Source organism: Macrotis lagotis, chromosome 7 (genome assembly GCF_037893015.1).
Source record: "Macrotis lagotis isolate mMagLag1 chromosome 7, bilby.v1.9.chrom.fasta, whole genome shotgun sequence".
Taxonomy (NCBI): domain Eukaryota; kingdom Metazoa; phylum Chordata; class Mammalia; order Peramelemorphia; family Peramelidae; genus Macrotis; species Macrotis lagotis.
In genome coordinates this window covers 53,130,755-53,157,219 of record NC_133664.1, presented here as the reverse complement: position 1 = coordinate 53,157,219, position 26,465 = coordinate 53,130,755, and the positions used below count along the sequence as shown (strand labels likewise).

The 26,465-nt window shown below is 34.9% G+C and overlaps 1 protein-coding gene across 4 annotated transcripts in view; it reads right to left on the bottom strand.

The window, feature by feature from the left end:
- ABCB1 (ATP binding cassette subfamily B member 1) overlaps nt 1-26,465 on the bottom strand; it is a 199,455-nt gene that overhangs the window by 56,848 nt on the left and 116,142 nt on the right. For 3 of the 4 annotated variants that reach the window (XM_074192893.1, XM_074192892.1, XM_074192894.1), the window contains 6 exons: nt 22,542-22,743; nt 16,007-16,046; nt 13,157-13,348; nt 12,424-12,595; nt 6,505-6,629; nt 1,212-1,383 (listed from right to left, as the gene is read on the bottom strand). In XM_074192893.1, the coding sequence (XP_074048994.1) occupies nt 1,212-1,383; nt 6,505-6,629; nt 12,424-12,595; nt 13,157-13,348; nt 16,007-16,046; nt 22,542-22,743 (903 nt within the window). Of the gene's footprint in view, nt 1-1,211; nt 1,384-6,504; nt 6,630-12,423; nt 12,596-13,156; nt 13,349-16,006; nt 16,047-22,541; nt 22,744-24,539; nt 25,026-26,465 lie in introns of those variants that run through there. The other variant, XM_074192895.1, reaches the window with a different exon arrangement.

Sequence of the window (26,465 nt, the reverse complement as noted above, 5' to 3'; positions counted from 1 at the left end):
GATCACATGTGCAGACCTAAAAATAAAATCTCTAATAACTATTTCCATTTATTTTAAATCAATGCTTAATTTTTTTAATTATCTAGGCAACTTGATACAGTTTTAGACATATTAGCTTTAGCCATGCTTTATGAAAAATGAATGGACATAGAACTATGGCTTAAGGATGTTCTTAAAAGGAAAAAAAGAGCAGTTCAAAAAGTATTCCTGGTTTTACTTTTAACAACAGACCTGGGTATGCCTGAGAAACAGAAAATGCCTAAGTTGTGGCATAATGAGTGAGTGAAATTTTAAAGCCATTAAAAGTGATAAACATGAAGATTACAAAGAAGTACAGACAGACTGCTATGAAATTATGCAGAATAAAAAAGGCTAAACCGAAAGATGCTCTTTTGCTATATAAAGCTACCTGTGCAAGATTTGAGTAGACAGTGCATGTATACTCTGCATATATGCAGAGTACCACTATATAAACAGCAAAAAAAAATCTACTAAGTATACAGATGGAACAGAGATTGGAAGAGGACAAACACAGCATGTCGTTGTTGATTTTAAGTTTTAGTAACTTAAACAAAATTGTAACATAAGTAGCTAAGAAGTTAATTAGTTTATGCAATTTGTAATGTTTCTTTGTTATTGAATTTTTTATTGAGTTTCTTATTCTTATTGATGTTTCTTATTAAACATTTTTAAACCTAATTTTTGGACATAGGCAATGGAAGAATTTGTTTTGCTTAATAATGCATATTTGTTCAAGAGGCTTTCTTTTTCAGACCAAGTGGGAAGGAGAGAAAATATATGATGTTAATTTTTAAAATAAAATAAGATTTAACTTTAAATATTTGATTTTATTTGAGCCATCTACTTAAAGATAATGAACATAGATTATATTTTCAGAGCATCAGGAATTTGAGGCCATCCAGTCCACCCTTATTTTACCCAGGGACCCATGGGGGGCCCAGGGAGATTTCAGTCACCTGATCAAGGTCACACAAATGATAAGCCTCATAGGCAGAATTTGAAATCAGGACCTTTCACTCCTTGGCTACTGCTGTTTAACTTCATAATGTAACTAATTCTTTTCTACTTTTCTAATCTAATACCTACATATTTCTATTTGAACATTTATTTTATTATTCCCCCATCCTACTAAATACAACTCTAATCAAAGCAAAACAAACTCCCTAAAAATTTCAAGCAAACTCACTTACAGTGAGCACTCCTCCAATAGTGTATTCCTTGGAGAGGATCAAAGTGGTTCCATACCAGAATGCCAGTGCATATGAGGCATATATCAATAGGAAAGCAATTCCTATTGAAATGTTGGCCGTAATAGCTTTTTTTATTCCAAGATTTTTAGCTTCTTCTAAATTTTTGTTGTACCTGCAAAAGAGAAAAGCAATTAAAAAATCTGCACACTTTCATAAACAGCAACAGCTAGTGCAAGGTCAGGGATGTCCAAAGTATTGCATAATGCTACCCAAATATTCCCCATCAATCCAATATTTGATAACTTAAAAAATTTTGCCTATATTCTCACTGAAGCATAAACTTTTATCCTTGGAGAAAGGATGACTCCTGATATCAAGAGACATAGTTCTGAAACTTTTTATTCTGAATTTTAAAACATTCACTTTGGTTTGAAAGTATCAAAGAGGTAAAAACCCATGAGGTTTAGGTAAAGAGAAAATGAAAGCCCATAACAATGTGTGGTACCACAGACGCTTCAGAAACTGTTAAGTTTATTCCAAATATCCATCTATGATCTTGACTTTTATATGTGCTATATTATATTTTCTTTTCAGCGTCATTTAACGACTTCTTTTCCACTTAAGTCAAATAAATTAATTTGCCTTTGTAACTTTCTAAAACTAATTCTTTCAAAATAGGACTCTTCTAGATTTAGACACCTTATAGGTGTGTGACTCCGGGCAAGTCACTTAACTTTGTTTGCCTCAATTCTTTATCTGTAAAATAAGCTGGAAAAGGAAATGGTGAGTCCCTCCAGTATCTTTGCCAAGAAAACCCCAAATGGGATCATGAAGATTCAGACATAACTGAAGAGCAATTGAATGAGTGAAGTATATATTTATGAGTATGTGTGTGTGCTGAATTAGAACATTTATCAACGTGATTCAAGACTGGATCCTTTTCAGTTAATAATTATATTGCACTTTAAGGTTAGCAAAGTGCTTTATTTTATCCTTACAATAACCATGGAAGGTAACTGCTATTATGGCCCCATTTTACAGATGAAGAAAAACTGAGATTGAGAGGAGTTAAGTAACTTCCCAAGTTTTACATAATTAATAAGTATCTGAGGCTACAAAACTTCATTTATATGCAAAAACAATTTCTATGTAACTAAGAAACTTTGTGTTCTTTCTGCTTGTGATTCTACATGATGACAAATATGAATTACATTAGAACAACTAATTAAATTAGTATTTTGATAATTCTAAGGCTCAGGATATATAAGCTTTCATGAAGATCACTCAAAATTAAAACCTATTTAGGGGGCAGCTAGGTGGCGCAGTGGATAGAGCACAGGCCCTGTAGTCAGGAGTAACTGAGTTGAAGTCCAACCTCAGACACTTAATAATTACCTAGCTTTGTGGCCTTGGGCAAGCCACTTAACTCCATTGCCTTACAAAAAAAAAAAAAAAATCTAAAAAACCCCCCTATTTAGTAGAGCATTTAGGTGGCACAGTGGAGGGCAAATAGGTGGTGCAGTGAATAGAGCACTGGCCCTGGAATCAAGAGGACCTGAGTTCAAATCCAACCTCAGACACTTAATGATTGCCTAGCTGTGTGACCTTGGGCAACTCATTTAGCCCCATTGCCTTAAATAAATAAAATTTTAAAAAAAATCTCATTCAATAACTTCATCTCTGAAGACAATGAGCATGATTTTCCCTTAGTTTTAGTACTGTTTGCTCTCTCATTTGGATTTTTTAGCTTTCTTGGATCTATTTGTGGTAGACTTTACCTAATGTATTTATCTTTGCCAATCACAAGCTTTCCTCAAAGCAGTTTCAAGACTATGCAGCAAAAAATAAATTTGAGGATTTGAGGAAACATTCCAAAATGGTATACTGAGTAGTACTGATTGAACAGGTCACATTGCTTTTGAACCTCTTAGTAAAAATGTAAAATGCTAAATCTCTGGGACTTAATTTCGTGTTTTGTTTTGTTTTTTGCAAGGCAATGGGGTTAAGTGGCTTGCCCAAGGCCACACAGCTAGGTCATTATTAAGTGTCTGAGGCCGGATTTGAACTCAGGTACTCCTGACTCCAGGGCCGGTGCTCTATCCACTGCCTAGCTGCCCTACTTAATTTCTTTATCTCTAAATTGAATAGATTGGATTAGGTCACTGATTCTCCAAGTCTCCAAGACTCCTAAGGATCCCTGGGGTCCTCAAGCCTGTTTCAGCACATTTTCAAGACCAAAGTTACTTTCATAATAATACAAAGGCATTATTTGTTTATTTAACTACCCCCCCTTTTCCTACTACAAATCTGTAGGAGCCTGGATTTTCTTGATACACTTCAACCAAAACAACCTATCAACATAACAGATCAAATGCACAAACAGGTATGACAATTGAGCTCTCTTTTGTTCAGTCACACATTAAAGAGATTTGCAAAAACATGCAAAAATAAATCCCTCTTTCTTTTGTTTTGGAAAATAAAGTTAGTTTTCATTAAAATGTTATTTATGTTAACATGTATTGAGGTTACTATTGCTATTTTAAAATGAATTAAAGTATAAATTTTTAAAAAAATTAACCATTTTAATTCCTAATATGGTAAGGATAGATAGATATGACCCACATAAATAAAAGTTGTTTGAGGTCCTCAATAGATTTTAAGAGTATAAAGTAAGTCCTCAGTTGAAAGGTAGAAAACCATAGGAACAGATGATCTTCTTTCAGCTCTAAATTTTATGATTCTATAATTTTTTTAAAAAGGCAGATCACTAAGAGAAGAAAGAAAACAAAAGGTATTTCCCCAAATAAATTTGGAAATCTCTACCTTCTTGGAAGAAATCTTGGAACTAGAAAAGATTATTTTTTCCTAATGAACTTCAAAAAGTTAGTACCTTCTAGCTGGTTATTAATTATCCAATCATGAAGCATGTTATCCATGCTAATGATAAAAAAAACTCAGAGCTGAAGCTCACATCTGTAACCTCATGTACTTCATGTACTTGCTTACCCAGACTAATGCTGGTGGAAGCCATTTCATTGACATCATGCTGTCCCAAGTAGTCAGAAGAAAACATTACACACAAGAAGAAGCAACAATGAGAAAGAAAATAATTTAGATTTCAGAAAAGATCAATAAGGAAATGGGGGGGAGAAAAATTTTGATAATAAAAAGAACTATTTTCTGTTTTTTTTTTAACAGCAGTTATAAAAACTCAGAGAGTACATGGTGATGTAGTTAGCATGCTTGGTTCAGAATCAAGATAACCTAAATTCAAAGCTTACCTTCAACATTTACTAATTATGTGGCCTTGGGCAAATGACTAAACCACTTTCTGAATTAGGAAGCTCCCTAGGATTCACCAGCTAAGTCATAGGGTATCACAATATTTGAAGTGGAAGCACCTATATTGGCATACACTATTATGGCAAAATCACAGATCTTTCCCATATTTACAACCCATATTTTCCCATATTTACAATCTTTCCCATATTTACAACTCACATAAATCAACTCTAAGGGACATGCTATAGAATGGTGTTCTTCCTACTAGTATTCCTCTCATTTGATGGAATGGGATGATTAGAAGTGAACTGACTTTTCCAAGGTGATGGAACTATCAAGAATACAACCAAGATCTTTAATACTTTGGGTTTTTTTAATTGTTTAAAATTGTTTTGTTTATACAATCATTTTAAAAGTAATTCTTAACAAGTGATTCTCTCCCACCTTGGCTTTAGATTTTTTTGTTTTTCTTTCTACTTATACTACTATCCTATCCTTACTCTTATTGAGGAAACCTCAAAAACAAAGTTGAGCTTATGTAATCACATCTAATGTACCAAAATTGCTTAAACTTTTAATGCTTTCTGGAAGGTGCTACCTACTCCTGCCTGCATTTATTCATTACAAGAGCAAGTCCTATGTTTCATTACTGAGTTCCCTGTCAAAAATATTAAGAATAATGGAGTGGTCCATGGAGCACCCCAGGTCTAATCACCTCCAATTGAGTCTGATTATTTACCAGAAAGTAGATAGGGCAGCCCCCAATGCTGCCAAGTTACTGGAAAAGTTCCAAGAGAGAAAGTTTATTTAATCTGTCAGTAAGGGAAAAAAAGGTTGCTTCCTCCCTGAAAAAGCATAAAATGTGGAGGTTCTCATCCATATTACTGGGCAAAAGTATAGTTCTCCTCTGGGTTAGCTTACATCATATGCCAGGCTGAATTAATTTTTTTTAAATCAAAACTACCACTGATCTGAATATCTGACCTGGAACCTGCTAAATACATATGTAATAATTGGGGAATTTCAGCTATAAATCTTAATCAGCTTGGGAAATGCCACTTGAAATAAAAATTAAAGGCTTTAATAACATAATGCAAAATTGTTATTTTCCCTTAAACTAATAGGCTGTTTCTTAGTCATGAAAAACTAGATTCAACTAGACTGGCTTTTCAGGAAGAAAGGTATTCTTATGTTCTCTGCTTTCAAGATGTTTGAAAACTGATTTCATTCTTATATTCAATGACAAATAATCAAGGTCATTTATTCATTAATATACTTCAAAATTAAACATTTTCCACTATCTTCAGAATACACTGGAGCTATTATTACAAATTTCAAGACAAATAAAAGTCAACTTTAATTTGTCCCGTAATAGAAAGAAACTAGGCACAGGCAATTCCATGTAGTAGATAAATCAAAATAATATAGAACATATTATGGCAAAGACTTTCTCTCCCTGTAAATTTATTATCCTTATTATGACTGACTCAGGCTAGAATGAAAGTTATTTTCCATCCTTTTTGCATTCAAGCCAACTGGATGATAAAACTACTATAACTGATCAAAGCAATACATGATTACCCTTGAATATCAGGAATCTATTGGAAGACTAGCTCTAACATATCATATTTTATGAAAATGTAGACACCAGGGGATAGATTACAGAGCTAAGATCAGGAAGACTGGAATTCAAAACCAGCCTCAGATACTTAATAGCTATGTGACCCTGCGCAAATCACTTAACCCTGTTTGTCTCAGTTTCCTCACCTAGAATATGAGCCTGAGAAAGAAATGGCAAACTACTCTAGTATCTTTGCCAGGAAAACCCCCAAATGGGGTCATGGAGAATGGAACACTCCTTAACAACAAAAAATAACAATATCAAGCATTATAAAAGTGTTTTCTTTATGTACAATATAATAAAACAAGGGATACAAGGAAATACTTTAAGGTACACCATGTTTTTTTTACCAAATCTCTGAGAGAAAAAGAGAGAGAGAGAGAGACCAACCTTTCAAGCTCTTTGTTTTGTCCTCCAAAAGCAATTACAGTTCTAATTGCTGCAAGGACCTCTTCAGCCACTGCTCCAGCTTTTGCATATGCTAATAATTCTTTATCAGTAAAGGATGACAGTATCTGTTTTAAAAAGAAATAGACAAATACTCTTTTGAATCCATAATTCAGAAAACCCTTCACTAAAATGCTACAATAATGATTCATGATGGTATGGCAATGACACCTAGGTGATCTTGAAGGCTACACCAATGGAGGGTCAACTCTGGGAAATTTGATGCAGGTAGGCAACCTCAGTGATGAACTGCTGTCTGAGGATTAGTTTAAGAAGTAGGGAGAGACTCATCATCAGAAGAATGGCCACCAAATGATCCATTTTTCTGACCCTAGCAACTTATTAAGTCCATTTATAGAGAGGCAGAGACATTGCTATTTGAGCTGTGGCAGATAAAGCCTTTTTAAATCTTTCAAATAACATTTTAGGCCTCTGTTTCTTAACTTGGAATCCATGAAAAAGAAAGAATAGAAGGAAGGAAGAAAAGAAGGGAGGTAGGGAGGAAGGGAGGGAGGATAAAAGAAAAAGAAAGAAAAAGGAAGGAAAGACAGACACATATATGAGAGAGAGAGAGAGAGAGAGAGACAGAGAGAGACAGAGACAGAGACAGAGAGACAGAGAGACAGAGACAGAAAGAATGCATTTCAAAATAATTGACCTCCTTTGCAATCATATATTGAATTATTAAAACTTTTCATAGCCTGGCTCCCCCCTACCTTTCTAGTCCTCTTATACCTTACACCCTTTCACTTACTCTGAAGTCCAGTGTCACTGATCTCTTTGCTCTTCTTCATACCCAGTACTCCATTCCCTAACAGATTTTTTTAACTGGTTGTATCCCACGCCTGAAATTCTCTGCCTCCTGGTTTCCTTCATCTCATAAAGTTTTCCCCAGACCTCCTTCATCTTTCCAAGATTATCTTCATTTTATCCCATGCATATCTTGTTTGTACAGTCCCAATAGCATATTGTCTCCCTCATTACACTGCAGGAACTGTTTTTGTCTTTCTTTGTATCCCCCAATAATTAGCACAGAGACTGGCATACTCTAGGTTCTTAACAAATACTGACTGCTTGACTGTATTTGAAAACATCATTCTGAGAAGGGTCTATGACACACAAAAGGCTAAAATAAGGGGCAGCTAGGTGGCATAGTGAATAGAGCACCAGCCCTGGAGTCAGGAGACCTGTGTTCAAATGTGATCTCAGACACTTAATAATCCTAGCTGTGTGGCCTTGGGCAAGTCACTTAACCCCAATTGCCTTGCAAAAAAAACTAAAAAAAAATTTTTTACAAGGCTAAAATATCTAGTTTAGGACATTACCCCATACATTCCTCTATACAAAGCAGTCATATGCAATTTTTTCTCTCCTAGATATTATATATTGGAAGAGAAAGGAAAGAACTGTGCATATAAGACAATTTATATAGAACAAAAATCAATTATTACAGTTGTCATCTTTATACTGGCATCTCATCCATGTTGGACCATGAATGAAGAATGGGGGGCAGGGAAAGTCAGGCTGGCTTCATAGGCTGTAAGTCTCAAGTAGATGCCTAATTCTAGGGGCAACAAAAAAGCTTCCTTTGGCATTATCCAATGGAAACCCATCTATCCAGCTACCTAAAAAGTTCCATGGATCTTCTTTGGTCTGTCAATACTTCCATTCCTATTAATGCTGTTAAGTCAGTATTCTAAAACTTTCAATTAAACAAAAAACAGGCCTACATTTTAAATACCTTCTTAATTGTCTATTCCTAGAACTTAAAGTCAAAAGCCAGCAATCAATCAAATACATATACAAAATAACCAATTAACTAAAGTAGCTGTTATTAAAATTTTAAATCATTCAGATAATTCTGGGACTTAAGTATATAAGTGATGCATTAGTCATTAGGATTATAACTTCAAAGATATATTATTAGTTTGTTAACTATTAAAGTTTTAAAACACCATCTTTAGGTGATATGATGGAAAGAGGATTAAACTTGGTTGCAGAGAGACCCAAATTCAGATACTTCTTCAAACATATACAGTGTAGCCCTAAGTAAGCATTTCAACTTCATTAGCCTCAGTTTCCTCACTGGCAAAATAAGGATAACAACAACATTTATCTCAAAGGGATGTCTCGGATCAAATGAAATGATAATAATAGCTAACATTTATCTATATTTCGCAAATCTTATAGTACTATAGAAATGCTAGCAATTATTTATAAATTTTCTATCCTTAAAACAAACAGCCTTAAATTAATCAGATTTCTTACTCGCATACACCAGTTTTAATAGAAAAGCACTTTGCAAACATTAGCTGAGGAAATGGAAGTTATTATTAGTGATTAGTAATGTCCTCGGGTTTGCATGAACTGGCAGGAAGTTTTGGTTCAGCCACTCAGTAGCTGTATGATCCTAGGTATAACAGATTCTCAGGACTCTAGGTAATTTCTAAGGCAGTAAATAACAGAATAAGGGCTTACCTGTATTGGAAGGAGTTTCCTATAGCCTATTACAGGCCCAAATAAAAAACCAACCAAATAAATAATGAAGATAATAAAAACTTACAGTAGCATAATGCTTTATAGTTTACAAAGGATTTTAGATATGTTATCATATTTTTATCCACTATGGTACAACAGCAGAGTAAAAAGAGCACTAGAAGACCTGGATTCAAATTCTAGTTTTTCCCCTAAAAATTTAATATTTTTGTCAATATTATTTAATTTCTCTTAATTTAGGTTTCCCATCAGTAAAATAAGAGATTGGCCTAGCTAATTATTAAGATCACATCTAAACTAAAAATCCCTGATCCTATGATCCTAGAGTAATTACTATGCTCACGAGGAAACTGAGGCTTAAATATTTCTCAAAGGTCAAACTCAGTAGTGGAAAAGACCATACTCAAATCTACTATAGCACCTGAACACCACTTCTTTCTACTAAGATGAGTGACATTGTATAATATAGAAAGATAAGTTATGCTTATTATCCTGAATTTACTATATCAATAAAGTAAGTTGGTTAAATTAGAAGTGATTTTCTTTATTCCCTCTATGTAATAGTATTTTATTTTTTCCAATTAAATATACGGTTTTCAACATTCAATTTTTTAAGATTTATTTTCAATATTCATTTTTTATAAGATTTTGAGTTCCAAATTTTTCTCCCTCCCTCCACAATCATGTTAAACAGATTTTCCACTCTAGCATTGCAAAAGGAGAAGAATCAGAACAAAAGGAAAAAACACGAGAAGGAAAAAACAAAACAAAAAAAAGTGAAAATAGTATGTTTTGATTGTTATTCAGACCCTACAGTTCTTTTTCTGCATGTGCTAGCATTTTTGGGCATCAGTCTTTTGGAATTGTCTTTAATCAATATATTGATGAGAAGAGCTAAGTCTATCATAATTGTTCATCACATAATGTTGCCATTGTTATATACAATGTTCTCCTGACTCCTCTCACTTCAGTCGGCATCAGTTTGCACATGTCTTTGAAGATTTTTCTGAAATATGCCAACTCATCATTTCTTATGGCAAATTCTATTCCATTACATTCATATACTTATATAAGTATATACTTATTCGTGGATAACCTCTCTTCTTCAGCATGAAGAAGACTGGTTTCCTTCATCTCATAAAGTTTTCCCCAGACCTCCTTCATCTTTCCAAGATTATCTTCATTTTATCCCATGCATATCTTGTTTGTACAGTCCCAATAGCATATTGTCTCCCTCATTACACTGCAGGAACTGTTTTTGTCTTTCTTTGTATCCCCCAATAATTAGCACAGAGACTGGCATACTCTAGGTTCTTAACAAATACTGACTGCTTGACTGTATTTGAAAACATCATTCTGAGAAGGGTCTATGACACACAAAAAAGGCTAAAATAAGGGGCAGCTAGGTGGCATAGTGACTTATTCAGTCATTCCCCAATTAATGGGGGAATCCCTTCAATTTCCCTTCAATTTCCAGTTCTTTGCCACCACAAAAAGAACTTCTATGAATATTTTTGTACATATGACTCTTTTCCTTTTTTAATAATCTCTTTAGGCTATAGACCAAATAGTGATATTGTTGGATCAATGAGTATGCCCAGTTTTATAGCTCCTTGGGCATGGTTTAAGGGTGATTTTCAATCAACAAGGATGAAAAGAAAAAAGTGTGCTGCTCAATATCACTTCACTAAAATGCCAATTAGTTTATCAATGAGGGGTGACTTAATTTCTTAAGCATTCTAGTATGCTAGAGTTGATTTTAGTCAAGGGGTGAGGAACCTCTGGCTCTGGACTATATTGGTCTGGTGTTACCAAGGCAACCATGGGGGGGGTCTCAAAATTCAATAAATCTAATAGCTTCTTGGGGTGAATTAAATATTTGATCAAATATAGCCTGAAAATGATGTTATAAATATTTAAATGACCTTTGACAGAAGAAAGGTTTCCCACCTCTGTTTTAGCATTGTACATTAAGCATCTTGAGAAGCAATAAGTGGATAAAGCTTGCCTCAGGGTCAAGAAAAGTCCATCTCCAGCCTCTAACACATACTGTCTCTTTGACTATGGGAAAATTCCTCACCCTCTTAGTATCTCAGGGAAGCCTTTAAGGCAGGAGGTCTTAACCTTTTCTTATGTTAGAGACCCATTCTTAGAAGAATATTTCCAATAGTATTATATAAATTGTCTAGATTTCTAAAAGGAAACTAATTCTATTGAAATACAGTTATCAAAATATTTAAGCAAATTCACTGATTCCAGATTAAGGAGTCAGGGCTAATCACATAGCTAAAATATTTTACACTGATCATAATAAATATCAAATTCAAAATATTTCACTTCAAGGACAGCAAAGATCTGAGAGCATCCTGATATGTGGAAAGAACTCTGGCTTTCCAATCAGAGTCCCTGGGGTTCAAAGACTTCCTCTTACACTTACTCTTTATAGGATCTTGAGCAAGTTGCTTGACCTCTCTAGGCTCAGTTTCTTCTTCTGTAAAATGAAGAAATGACCTCTGCAATCCCTTCCAGTTCTAAACTTATGACTGAAATCTCAAAGTCAGTTTTACTAGCTTTAGCCACGGTGACAATGGGAAATTGGTGATCTTCACTTATTTCAAAAGAACCGTGATTTCCTCTGTATGTACACACACACACACACACACACACACACACACACACACACACACACACACACTTCTACCAATCTAAACAGAAACACCTTCTTGTCTCAATAGCAAGGCATTATGAGATTCTATGGCAGCAACTGACCAACAAAGCTTTCTGTACATGAGGGTCTCTACATTTAACTCTGTTGGTCTTAGAAGGAGAATATACAGTTGGTTCTGTACTCAAGGACTTTCTAGCTTGATGAGGTCTCCCAAAGCTTGCCCGCCATTGGCATGGCCTTCCTATAGAGCTGACTGGCATAAAACTTTAGTGGAGGAGAAGCAGTTTTTCAAAATCAGCTTCAAACTTCTTAATTTTTTAAAGTACTAGTAGGAGGGAACTTCCCTCTCCATTTCTCCTGTCCTATCAGCAGTACCAGAGACCTATTTCCCCACCCCATCCTGATTCCATCCCCAAATTCAATGTCAGAAGCACAATTCCCCATGTTAGTATTCTATCATTAGGATTATAAAGTAACAACAATAAAAATGATAGGAAAATTTATAGTCACAAAGATACACCAGTCTCATTTGACTCATTAACAGGGGGACACCTCTGCTACTTCCCATTTATTTTTAGCAGTAGATCTAAAGCCCAGGGAACAGACAAGTCAGGGGATTGTTGGTTCATTAAATATGGCAGGTGTATTTTATCTATGGGTGGAAAACATTTCTGTAAAAATTCACAGGTTTTACATACCTTTGCCCAGACGGCAGCTGACAGTCCTAGGACAGGACTAATGGCCAGAATCACAAGCGTTAACTTCCAGCCTCTTGTAAATCCAAGTATAAAACCTGTGAGGAATGTTGCTACTGCTTGAAAGAGCATTCCAATTTTGTCTCCAATGCCATCGTTAATTTTGGAGACATCACTAAAAGAAGAATATAAGTACTACTGTCAAAAATCATAAATACTTATAATTTTTATTATTTTAAGGTTACTCTGATTTTTGTTCTACTAAGATGAATATTTCCTGCAAAGAGCTGTGACTCACATTTGTGAACATGTATAAGTGGTACAAAACAACTGAGGATAGACATTTCAAATAGATCAGGTCTATATCCCCAGAGAGAAAAGTTAAGAAACAAACCACCCATATTCACATTTTTTAATCATTATTGATAGGTCTAAAAATGCATACCATCATGTCAAAATGCAAACAGAAAATGTGAGTTTTCCCCATAATGAAGAAAATGTTAATTTGGTATACTCCATAATGTCATTTGACAATCACTATTAAGCATCAACAATTATAGACCCTATTTTCTGATAAAAAAAAATAAATAGAACACAGTTCTTGTCCTCAGGGTACTTATAATCTAGTGATTATTCCCTTCAGAGTTAGTCAGATCTTTTAAAAATAGGAAAAAAATTTTAAAGTCGATGAACAGAAAGAATCACCTTGAAATTAAATATTCAATAATATACTTACTCAGTTAGTCGAGTGTTCAGTTCCCCAACATCATGGACATCAAACCATCCAATTTCCTGACGCATTATTGCATGGAAAAAATTTTGTCTAATTTTCTTAATTTGTCTTCCAGCAGCTAAAGTCCAAAATGAAACTTGAATATAGGCAGCAATGAGCACTCCAAAACCTACTGCACTATAATAAAGTGCATACCTGGAAAACATGAAAAAAGCACTGCAACTACTTCCTTCAGTTAAATCAAGTCTATTAGGGACAATTTGACTTTTCCAAGTTTTCTCAGTTTTCCTAATCTGACCCTCCACAAGAAGTAGAATGGACCTTAAATTGAGACAACTGTCAGCATCCTTTGTTGGATGTTCATCTATGTAATAGCACTTCTCCTACCCAATTCTAATTACTTTTTCTCATTGTTACTGAATAGGTAAGATAACTTCTGTAGGTGGGTCAACGGAAAAAGATTCTGTCAAATGAATCAAGGACAGCCATCAACCCCATTAGAAATAAAGGAAAACTTCTAGAAAGAAGGGTATGTTTGGGGATTATTATAATTAAACATTATGGCTTTCAAAAGGGCTAATTTCATTTCTTAAACTAAAATTCAATAATAATAAGTTATAAACTAGATTAGCATCTTCTAACATTACCCCCCAACCATCCAGAGAAACCAAACATTCTCTGGACCTGCTCTTTGGTATTAAGCACACAGATACACAGACACAGCACACATACACACTTACATACATACATACAAATACACACACACGAGAGCTTTGTCAAACAACTGCTTTTAAAGGTAAAATGTCAGAACAAAGAAAATGAAGTAGAATTATATTATAACTAAAATCTACAACTTTTGACAGTGTGTATCAATTTTGCACAATATAGAGGAGCAGAGAATAATATCTCAAAATTGTAATTAAATATTTTATCATAATCAAGCATCTTGGCACATAGCCTTTTCCCTAGGGGTTCTAAGGTGAGTTCAACAGATGATTTTGATAGAGCCATAAAACTTTGGTTAATGATTACTCACTGGTGAATTATTATCCCGGTGTTGGTAATCTATAGTAGAAGAGAACTGAATAGATATTCCAAAGTAAGAAAAACAGTATTTCTCTAAAGTCTAAAACAATTCAAGGTCGATAATCCCATATATTTGTAATTAGCTATTTTTTTAAAAAAAAACAAAGAAAAAAATAAATTTCAGGAATCATTAGAAGATTCCCATTTGATGTTTTTTTAATTACTTTATTATTGTAATTAGATTTTCACAATTAAAATTTTTGTCTTTTTACCATCTAATGTGCTTTCTTCTGTTAATGTGAAATTGTAGTTACAAGAAATGGTTGGTTGCATAGGGAACAAAATAATTGGTATATTCAGTTTAACAGAAATAAAATAATATTTGTCTTACAGCTTGTTGTTTGTTATATAACCCCCTCCCAGTGCTATAGTACATTGTAAAAAGAAAACAAAAAAAATTCAAAAGTGAAAATAACCTGTGCCATTCTGAACCATTTAATGTTAAGTATAAAAACCAAAAATTAAAATTTGAATGGACACTGAAATTTTTGGCTTTCCCCAAAAGGTTCAAATGCCCATCCAATCCATCCTGTGATAAGTCCTATCTTTTGGATGTATTATCCTTTTCTTATGTATCTTTAGTAGCTTCATTATAAGTATTAATCAAAGTCTCTCTTAAATTTCTTATATCATTCATCAAAAGGAAAACCAGGAACATGGAATGAGGAGAAAGGAAGAATTGCAAAAGCAAATTATTACTGGAGAGTTGGTTGTGGCTAAACAAAAATGATCATTTTACTTCCAGATGGCATCATCCTCATGTGCCATATGAGTATGATGGAAAAAAAAAACCTGAGAAGCAAACTAAAATTCTCTGGTTTCAATGACATATAAGAATTAAATGATTGATAAAAATATTTTTAAACTGAATCAAGATGTCATTGTCATTATTTTTTTAGGATTTTTTTTGTAAGGCAAATGGGGTTAAGTAGCTTGCCGAAGGCCACACAGCTAGGTAATTATTAAGTGTCTGAGGCCATATTTGAACTTAAGTACTCCTGACTCCAAGGCCAGTGCTCTATCCACTGTGCCACCTAGCCTCCCCTCATTGCTATTATTTTTAATAATAATTTTGAGACTGGGTTTCTCTCATTCATGTTGAAGAAGAGAGGATATCCATGAATCCAATTGTATTGATGGGGACTGATACTGAAAGTGTGGACCCATCTTGCTTCCTAACTGAGTCAATTCATTCTTCTTTTGCTCATTATATGGTGTCAAACTTAGTTCAATACCCAGTCTGCAATAGCCCTCCAAACTCACACAATCCAGCAAACAACCTCCCTTTAAAGCAGGAATTATAGGCATGTACCACCAGGTCTAGCAAGAGAGTATGATTTAAAAGTTATTCAGCTTCTTTCATCTTTATTCTATTAAGGGACAAACTAATACTTTTTTTTTTTAGTTTTTTTCAAGGCAATGGGGTTAAGTGGCTTGCCCAAGGCCACACAGCTAAGTATTTATTAAGTGTCTGAGGCCAGATTTGAACTCAGGTACTCCTGACTCTGGGGCCAGTGCTCTATCCACTGCACCACCTAGCCACCCCACAAACTAATACATTAAGGAAAATTTACCAAAACTTTAAATAAACATTATTTTGTAAACATCAAGTTCTTCTATATTACATCAACTACATATTGAATGACAATATGACTACTGATAATTTCATTCTCTATTAGCATAGCACAAACTGAAGGCATTAAAAATACCCACAGAATAAGCATAATAAAAACTAAGATCATACAAATAAGAAATATAATTAATTACCTGGTCATTTTCTCTTCCAGATCTTTGAAGGGATCTCCAACTACACAAAAAAAAGAAAGAAAAAGAAATATTTAAGTTAAATTAGAAAGACACACAGGACCCTGCTTAGCCTTATATATGTGATCTTTAAAAATACAGCTATTTAATATAAGTATATTTCCATAAGTCAAAATCTATTCCTACTGTACTTTAAAACTTAAGAGTTAGGAAAACAAAATTGGCACAGTATCTGTTGTATATACTGTCCCTATTATATCCATAAATTACAACATTATTCTGATAGTTTATAATTCTACTTTGAAAGAAAATGTAAAATCTCTCCTTTAAGACTCATGTATAGTTTATAACAGTATATTAAATCATCAAATTGTATATCTGGCATTTATAAGATTGTAGGCTTCAGACCATTACTTAACATATAAATTATTTTTTAAACCACAGTACATTTTGGTTTGAGTTTTTTTCTTTTTGGTGGTATACTATGAATGGATGAGGAACTGTCACGGAGACACTTTTTCTGTCACTCAGAGCAGTACTGTCACTGAGAAGTTAACTGCATTCATTTATCCAGTGTTATTCTATAAAGCCTCTAAGAGCCAGGGTGTAGGAGAAAGCAGGGTCAAAAGAGCTAGGTTCAAGCTCTGACTCAGATACTTAGCAGTCATGAGGTCTTGGGAGAATATTCAAGCCCTCTGGACTTCAGGATTCTTATCTATAAAACAAGATAACACTTGGACCATCTAGTGCTCACATGGTTGTGGAGAAGCTATACACGTGCTTGTAACTAACAACCATACAAATCCCATTCATGACAGTCCAGAAAGGAAAAGTTATTTGTGATAGTGTAGAAAGAACTTTTAAAGTTTGAACTTTAAAAAAAGCTTTGAAGTCTTAATAATAAGAGAGTCAGGAGCAATCAAGGTCCTAATGAGCTGAGGTGTGAGAAGAAGACAAAGGATAATGGAAAAGGGGTCCTGGGCTAAAAGGGGAGGAAACTTTAAAAGTATCTTGGCTTTACTTTTGTTTTCTTTCAGTCATTTTTCAATTGTGTTGGACTCTTCATGGCCCCATTTGGAATTTTCTTGGCAAAGATACTGGATTAGTTTACCACAGCCTTCTCTAGCTCATTTAACAGATCAGGAAACTAATGCAGGCAGGGAAAAGTGACTTGCCCAAGGTCATAAATGTCTGAAGTCACATTTGAAATCAGGTCTTGCTAACTCTCAGCCTGGTGCACTATTCACTGTGCCAACTAGCTGCCCCAAGCAAAGTCTGAAATCCTTCTAAATATCTCTTTGCTTTATTGAGCTGAGTTGAAATAAAGTCTCCTAACAACAGAAACTCATTCTGCCACAAGTCAACTGACCAAAACTTTGCAAGGAGTCTCTTCTTGTTGCTTCAATGTTATTTCAACTGAATAAGGCAGCAATTTCTAGCTTTTTGACAATGTAAATAGCTAATGGCAAAGTGGGGAATCAAGGGCATTTCAAAGTCATTTTCACCTAACTTGTACCTTCACAACATAACCTTTTAATTATTAGGATCAGAATTTTTTCCTTCCTTCATTTGATGACAGAAACCAAAGCAAAAGAATTTTATCCCTATTTATTATCTTATTTGCCAAGGTCTAAAAGCTTGATGTGTGGGCCCTTACTCCAGTAATAGTTTTTTTACTATAAGCTATCTCAATTTATGCACTAGGGGAAAAGTGTGGACCTAACAGATATCTTCTCTTATAATAATTTCACTGACATATATATATATATATTAAATATATATGTATATATTTACAAAGGGAGAGACATATGTGCATGTAAACACACACAGAGAAATGCTTGCTTAAAAATGAAGAAAGTCGCTTCAATCATTTTTACATTTAATTTTTATTTTTATCAGCTGAATGTAAACAAAAATTTAGTCTTTTACTTTTTAAAAAGCTTAAGTTCCAAATTATCTCCCTCCTTCTAAAAGCAAAACAATTTGAAATAGATTATACACATACAGTCAGGCAAAACATTTCTATATTAGTCACATTAAACCTTTTCCATTTTCATTTTCTCCATCCCTGAGATCTAGCTCTCTCTTGGTAGCACCATATCCCTGACTACCCTTTCCAAGTACTAGTTGCTTGCTCATTCATTCCCCAAACCCCTAGACACACAGGTAGTGGGGAGGGATAAGAATATTCTTTGCTACCTCTCCATAGTCATTCCTACCCAATCTTACCAATATCTTTTTTTTTAGATTTTTTGCAAGGCAAACGGGGTTAAGTGGCTTGCCCAAGGCCACACAGCTAGGTAATTATTAAGTGTCTGAGATCGGATTTGAACCCAGGTACTCCTGACTCCAGGGCCAGTGCTTTATCCACTGCGCCACCTAGCCACCCCACAGTGACCAATATCTTTCAACAATCTCTCCTCCCTTCTTTAAGGTCCAGCTATTTGAATTTATCACATAATTCAGGTCCTGGTGACCCATTAACTCTATATAGATTCCCCAGGGTAGTCTCCTTCCTTCTTAAGTACAGTACAGTATCTGAATCATTCCCTCTTTCCATCCTAAGTCCCTTCCTCATCCTAGGGAAATTTAATATATTGAATGATGTCTACTAAATACCCCAGTCTTCTAGTTTCTCTATTCAAATTTCATAATCTTCTCCTCTATACCACCTTAGATGCCCACAGAGATGATTTATAGCATCAGAGTTTTACCACCATGTTGATGAATTCTCTTTAACTTATGGTAATATTTTACCATTCTATCTTTTCCTTTCCCTAATCTTGTCCATACCTTAGTTATTTCCCAGACATAACATTCTGACCTGGTTATATACTGTCCTTCTCTAACTCAACCCATGGTAAGTTAGTTGAATGATACAGTCTCTTCTATAGTCAAATATGTTGCCTTTTATGCTACTGTCTGCCAGTCACCTCAACAAACCTTATCCTTGGACTACTCCTACCAACCAATTCTCTCATTCCTCACCAGCATTAGAGAAAATGACTAAACTTTGTCGACTGGGTCCAAGACAAAGTTGTTTTAGTTTCAGCTGGATACTCACTGCAGTAAGACAAACCTTACAAATATACCTAATTAACTTGCTGTCCCAGAGCATCTCTTTCATTCCTCTACCTTCTTGATTTCTGCATTCTCTTAATTAAGGACCATGCCTCTTATTTCCCAGGGTAAACTATATTTATTCACTTTCTCGTCTCTCATCCTCCTCATCTTAAATCACAAGCCCTCCCCATTCTTCCTTCAGTCCTGTCTCAAATGAATATATGTTCTTTCTCCCTGACAAAGTCAACTCTCCATCTGGAACCCTTCATCCCAATCCCTCCCATCTTTTCCTGTGCATTACTCCCTCTATCATCCACATGAACTCTTTATCTTCTGTTTGTCTCTCTCCTTCCTCCCTCTCACCCTTTGTCATTTATACTTTCCTATCTATCTTTAAAAACCCTCACTTGAACTAAACACCCTTTCTAGTTATCATTCTTTTTCTCTGCTTCTTCCTTGAAAGGCTATCTATTTCCATTTTCTTCTAAACCCTTTTGCAGTTTAACTTTTCACTGCTTCATTAACTATCAAGTTAACAATTGCCAAATCTAATAGCCTTTTCTCAATCTTTATCTTTCTTGGCCTCTCTGAAGTTTTTTTTTTAATATACTATTGATTATTCTCTCATCCTGCATAGTCTTTCCTTTTTTCCCTTTTTAAAAAAAACACAGCTGTCTCCTGGTTCTCCTCCTCCTACTTTCCTAACTACTTCTTTTCAGTCTCATTCTTCATCCAGGTTATAGCCACTAAACATGCATGTCCCCAAAAGGTTATCATGGACACTCTTTTCTTTTCCCTTTAGGCTATCTCATTTGGTGATTTCATACACTCCTATGGGCTCAATTATCATCATCTCAAGCAAGTCTCTAGATTCTCTGCTCTCAGCTCCAATTTCATATTACCAATAGCCTTTCACAATGGATGCCCTGTAGGCATTTCAAATCCATCAAGCCCAAAATAAATTCATCATCTTTCCCTTTCAAATCTTCCTCTCTTCCCAACTTTCCTATCATCATTATTATTGTTATTGTTCTTACTGAGCTCAACAACAGTTGTGCTGTTATCTAAGCTTACAATCTCCATCCATGCCAACTTTGACTTCTCACTTACACTCATTCCAATGTGTTGGATATCTTCTCAATATCTCTCATAGATATTCCCCTTTCTCTACAGAAACAGATGCGAAAGTCCTGGTGAAGGCCCTCAACACCTCATGCTTGGACTACTATAATAGTCTTCAGGTTGACCACTCTATCCCCAGTCTCTGCTAACTCTGATCCATCCTCAACTTGACTGCTAAAGTGATCATCTTAAAGTGCAGTCCTGATCATGTCACCTATTTACTCAAACTCTAGGGGCTTCTTATTACCTCTAGGATCAAATAGAAATCCTCTCCTTGGCATTTAAATGCCTTCAAAACCTATCTAATTTTTTATGTTCCCATTCTTCTTATACTTTATTCTTTTCTCCATACTCCAGATACCCTGGGCTATTTGCTATTTCTCATAGAAGCTATTCCATCTCCTGACCTCATGTCTTTTCACTGGTTTTCCCACCTGCTGGAATTCTTTTCTTCCTCATCTGTGCTTCCTGGTTTTCCTGGTTTTCCTTGAAATCCAACTCAAACCCCATCTTTTTAAAACATTTTCCGCCTTGCCCCCCATTACTATACCTTGCCTTTGAAATTAACTTTCCTTTCATTTCATATCTATATGTCTGTATGTATATAAACAAAGACATATACATATATACAAGTATATCTATGTGTTATGTCTATATAACCATGTATCTATGTGTATGTAGTGGTTTGTATGTACATATTTATTTGCCACTTGTCTTCCCATTAGAGAGAAAAGAGTCTATTTTTGCCTTTCTTCATATTCTAGCACTTAGAACATAGTAGGTCCTGAAAAATGCTTGTGAGCTGATTGATCCTTTGATTCTTTACCTGTCCTGGGATAACTGCAATAGTGGGAGGAAGGTAAATATCATGATCTCTGTTCATCCTCTCTAATGCTGGGGCAGAGGTCTTGGTCATGGAAATTCTGACACTCTCAAATTTGGCTTTATTTCCTACAATTTCAGTCTACCATCTTTCCAAAGCACCGAATCTCAAAAATCTCAGGGTTGACTATGATTTACCGCTTTATTCTTATATTCATTCTGTCCTCATAACCTATTTACTTTTTAAAAAATTTTTCATTCATCTATTTTACCTTCCTTCCTTGTGTGAATACCAAGGGACTTATCTACTAAATTACAGAGAGGGTTCAGTGTACCCTAATAGAGAATTCCCTCACTCCTTACCCACATTAGCTTAATGCCAGATTTTTAATGCACTCATATATCTGCCTCTCTCTTACATTTCTTTCTCTCCTCCTCCCCCATAACCAGTCTTCATCTTTGCATAGCTAAATTTAGAGTTTTCTGGATGAAATCTTCAATTTATCATACTTTAATCTATCCAGAATTCAGTTTCTTTAAAGTAGTCTGTTAACAAACTAATTTTGAAATGTAATTTTCATTATGTCACTCCTCTGCTTCAAAACGTTTCAACAATTCTTTCTTGTTCCCATCAAATATAAACTCCTTAATCCATCTTTCAAAACACTCCATAATCTGACTCAAGGTTGACTCAGATTTGGGTGGTGTCAGAATTTTTATGACTGAGATCTTTGCCCCAGTATTGGAGAGGATGCCAGGGATCATGATGTCTCACTTCCTCCAACTATCCCAGTACAACTCAAGAACCAAAGTGACCATCAATTCACAAGCATTTCTCTTTTTCCCACAAATACACCATGCTCATTCCTTCCTTCATATCCTTCATGTATACCTTTATTCCTATTCCAAATCCTTCCTAGCTTGTCTCATCTCTTCCATTAAACAATTAATAAACTCTAACTTTTCCTTCAATATTGATCAAATATAAAGCACCTTTTATTACTAAATTATATATTTTCTTCCATTACTTGTATAGGGCAAGAGTGCTATCTAGACATAGAGGAATTTTGGAAACCATCAGTTCAGTTCCTCTCATTTTAAAGATGAGGAAGCAGAGACCCAAGTAACTTGCCAAATGTAATATAAACTTATATCTCTCTTGTCTCTCAAATATGTTTTAAGTTCCCCAAAGAGAGGACTCGCATCTTCTAATTCAATTTCCTTTATGGAACAAAGCTCATTAAACACTTGGCTGGTTTATTTTGAAACTAGATGGTACAATGGAGCAAATACTAGACTTGCAGTCAGGAAGACTACTCTCAGACACTTATTTGCATGACAATTCAACCTGTCTCCCTCTGTCTCGTAGTAATCTGTAAAACTGTAATAAATATTGCATCTACCTCTCAGGATAAGTTATGAAGATAAAGATGAAATGCAAATTTTAAAGCACTACATAAATGTTATTTTTATCATTTTTCAATTAACACAATAATAATAATAATACTATTCAAGGTGATAGGATACTTACATGGAATATTCGGATCTGGATTAGTCATATTCAGATCTGGATTAGTCATATTCACATCTGGATTTTGGGATCCCATTTCGGCAAAACTATCCGTCATCTCCCCAAAAACTAGCATCATGAGAGGGAGTCCTGCTCCATGTATGACAGCTGCAGTTGTTCCCAGCACCATGTATAATCTATCCAGCCAATCAGAATATCGAAACTGGGGAGGAAACATAAAATAGAAAAATTAATTAGCATGTTATAAAGATTATATCTTTTTTTTTTTTTTTTGGTCAGGCAATGGGGTTAAGTGGCTTGCCCAAGGCTTCATAGCTAGGTAATTATTAAGTGTCTGAGTCCGAATTTGAACTCAGGTCCTCCTGACTCCAGGGCCAATGCTCTATCCACTGCACCACCTAGCTGCCCCAAAATAAAGTCTTAAGTGCAAAACTCCAATGAGTTCTGAAACTTCCCTTCAAGTTTAACTTGCCTGCTCATCTTTTTTTTTTATTATATTATGCTATAGAAATGTTTGTCTTATTCAATAAATTAGAAATAAAATGAATTTTTAAAAGTTTAATTTACTTAGTGATCCTTTTTCAGAGGGCTTGAATGAAAGAGTGTATGGAAAGTGAGAAACATGATTTAAAATGATCACCCCATCATCAATATTTCTCATAGACCTTATGCGCCAGATTCAAAGCACTTCTTTTGAGGAGATAGTCCTTTAAAAATATAAACACTGGTCTAATCATTTTTTTTGATGGTCAAAGAGGAAAAGAAATGTCTTAGTTCCTCTAACAAAGACACAGTTTATTCTAGGAATATAACTTAAGTTATAAAATGACAGAATTCATTAAAGAAAATTTTTTTAATATACATTAGATCCCAATTAAAAAGTAAATGGAGTAAATTAAAATATAGTTGCTAGAATGACCTATTACATATCAGAAAGGGAATCATACCCTATGTATGCATTCTTTATGTCTCCTTGGAAAAATCACTTGGAAGAAAAAAAAGGGAGGAATGGAAGATGGGATTATGAACTAAGTAGGAAGGTTTAGGAAGCAGTTTTCATCTTTTCTTTGATACATCTTAAGTACCTAAAAAGATCAAAGATAGAGAAAGACCAAGAAGAAAACAGCAGATTGTTGTAGAGCTAAGAGTGAATTCTGAATCTTTATGATACCTTAATTAGGTGGCTGCTGGGCTTTGATAGCAGCAGGTTGCCAGGACAAAGAAAGATCTCAAAGGTCTATTTAAACAGCAAGTTCCAGACTTAGTGAGACAAACTGGTTATTAGGAAGTCAGGATTCAAGGAAGAAGTTTGGATAGCAAGAAGTTAAAAGCCCAGGGACAAAATCTAGGTAACTACATAAGGCGCTACTGCACAGTAATATGGTATTGCTTTATGCTCCTTTACTTATTATGTATTTACCAATTTGAATTAGCCTGGAGGGACATATAACTAAAGTTTAGGAAAAAACAGGCAAAAACCAGGAACATTTCTTAAAGAAGGATGGGAAAAATTAGAGTTAAACAAAGGTTTTTTATTTGTTTGGTTTGGGGGAATAGTTAGAAATTAATTAGGAGAAGGGGGCTTAAAGTGTAACTAGGCACCTTTTAATTTTTTTTAAATTTTACTTGTTATTTATCTGCCTCAAAATAATACTTAAAATTAAGTAGACTTATCAGTTTCCTTATCATAAAATTGGTAAAATAATTGTACCTACTTCCCCTTTATGAGGATAAGATGAAATCATATTTATAAAACCCTACATAAATGCTATTATTATTATACTTCAGCTAAAACAATAATAATAATACTGTGAAGGAAAGTTATTTGAATTTCAGGCACAGGATATTTCAGAAAGTACCTATCTTCATAAGAACAAACCTCAAAAACCCCAAACCAGGAAATAGCAGAAAAATAGTCTTAAAAAAGATGGCACTCCAAGGGTTAGTCAGACTGTTTAACCTAAAAATAATCAGTTTCATTTCATAGGTACATTTTACCAGTCACAAGCTTTCTGTCTTCATCTCTTTGTCTTTCCATTCATCTGCATAAGTCAAAGGAGGATTCAGACAGCAAAGCTCTGGGTTATTCTCGTCAGCCAATAAACAGTAAGGTGTTCTCAAATCAAAAATACAAACTTTGACTTTAAGTAAATATTTTATCTACCACCACTGAGAGAAGAGAAATGAGAAAGAAATCATTTATTTCCCTTACTTCTATTGACTTGGAAGCCAGGTCAAGTTAATTAATCATCAAACACAGAGTAAATGCCTATTCTCTGCCAGGCCTTATCTAAGCACTGTCATTTCTATGGTGTAACATAAATTACTATTTGGGGAAAAGAAGTTCTATGTCAGTCAAACTCTATCTCTTCTCAGAAGATTAAATTCTGTGAATCAAGTGACTAAAAATAATGCATCATCAAGTTTTCTGAATTACTGAGGACCAGTGAGCATTTTTTTTAATATGCTTTATATTGATTGACTCAAAGTCCCCCCCTCCCCACATTATGGACCCTCCTAAATTGGGCTTAAAAATCACTCGAGTTTGGCCTAATTAGCTATGCTCACAGAAAAAAAATAAATAATGTCAATTGTTTTTTTTTGGGGGGGGTTAGGTTTTTTGGCAAGGCAATGGGGTTAAGTGGCTTGCCCAAGGCCACACAGCTAGGTCATTATTAAGTGTCTGAGGCCGGATTTGAACTCAGGTCCTCCTGGCTCCAAGGCCGGTGCTCTATCCACTGTGCCACCTAGCTGCCCCAAGAATGCCAATTTTTCATCCTATGATATCTATATACATTGTTTTCACTGTCTGGTCATGTCTGACTTTTCATGACCCCATCTGGGATTTTCATGATAAAGATACTCAAGTGATTTGCCATTTTCTTCTCCAATAGACTAAGAAAAATAGATTAAGTGACTTGCCCAAGATCCCATAGCTCTTGAGTATCTGAGGCCAGATTTAAACTTAGGTCTTCCTGACTCCAGATTCAGAGCCCTATCTATCCACTGAGTCACCTAGCTGCTTCCAGACAGCTGCATATATAGATGATCTATAATACTTAGCCATCACTGCAAGTGCATTAGACTCAGACCTGTACAGAAGGATGAAAATATACTGGAAAACTGTAATGTATTGGGTTTTATCTTTAACATAAAACTTCTTTCTGAACCAACAATAGGTTCAACAAGAATAAGAAATATTGTTATTCTTTTTTAATTATTTCAGTCATATTTGACTCTCTGTAACCCCACTGGAGTTTTCTTGGCAAAGACAAAGGAATGTTTTGCCATTCCTTCTCCAACTCATTTTACAGATGAGGAAACTAAGAGTGGTGTGACTTACCTAGGGTCACATAGCTAGTAAGTGTCTGAGGACAGATTTGAACTAAGGAAAGATGAGTCTTTCTGACTCCGGGCTTAGTACTCTATCACTAAGCCACCTGGTTACTTCTATTAGTGGAAGAACCATGATTCTACCAGCATTTCACCAGAGCTCTGAGTCAAGAATACCACATCCTCCAAAAAAAAATGAAAATAAGTATCAGCAAGAAGGGGACATAAAGTTGTAAACTAGGTATGAATAGGTTATGATAACAGATGAAAGGAATCACAGAGAAGAGCCAGAGTAAAATATGTAATAAAAGAAATACATGAACAAAAGAAATAATCTGGGCTAATCACACCATAAGAACTACAGAAGGGGCGGCTAGGTGGCGTAGTGGATAGAGCACTGGCTTTGGAGTCAGGAGTACCTGGGTTCAAATCCGGTCTCAGATACTTAATAATTACCTAGCTGTGTGGCCTTGGGCAAGCCACTTAACCCCATTTGCCTTGCAAAAACCTAAAAAAAAAAAAAAACTACAGATAACTGATGGACATCACTTTACAGGCCAAACTAAGGCAGGTCCTCAGCATACTCAGTGG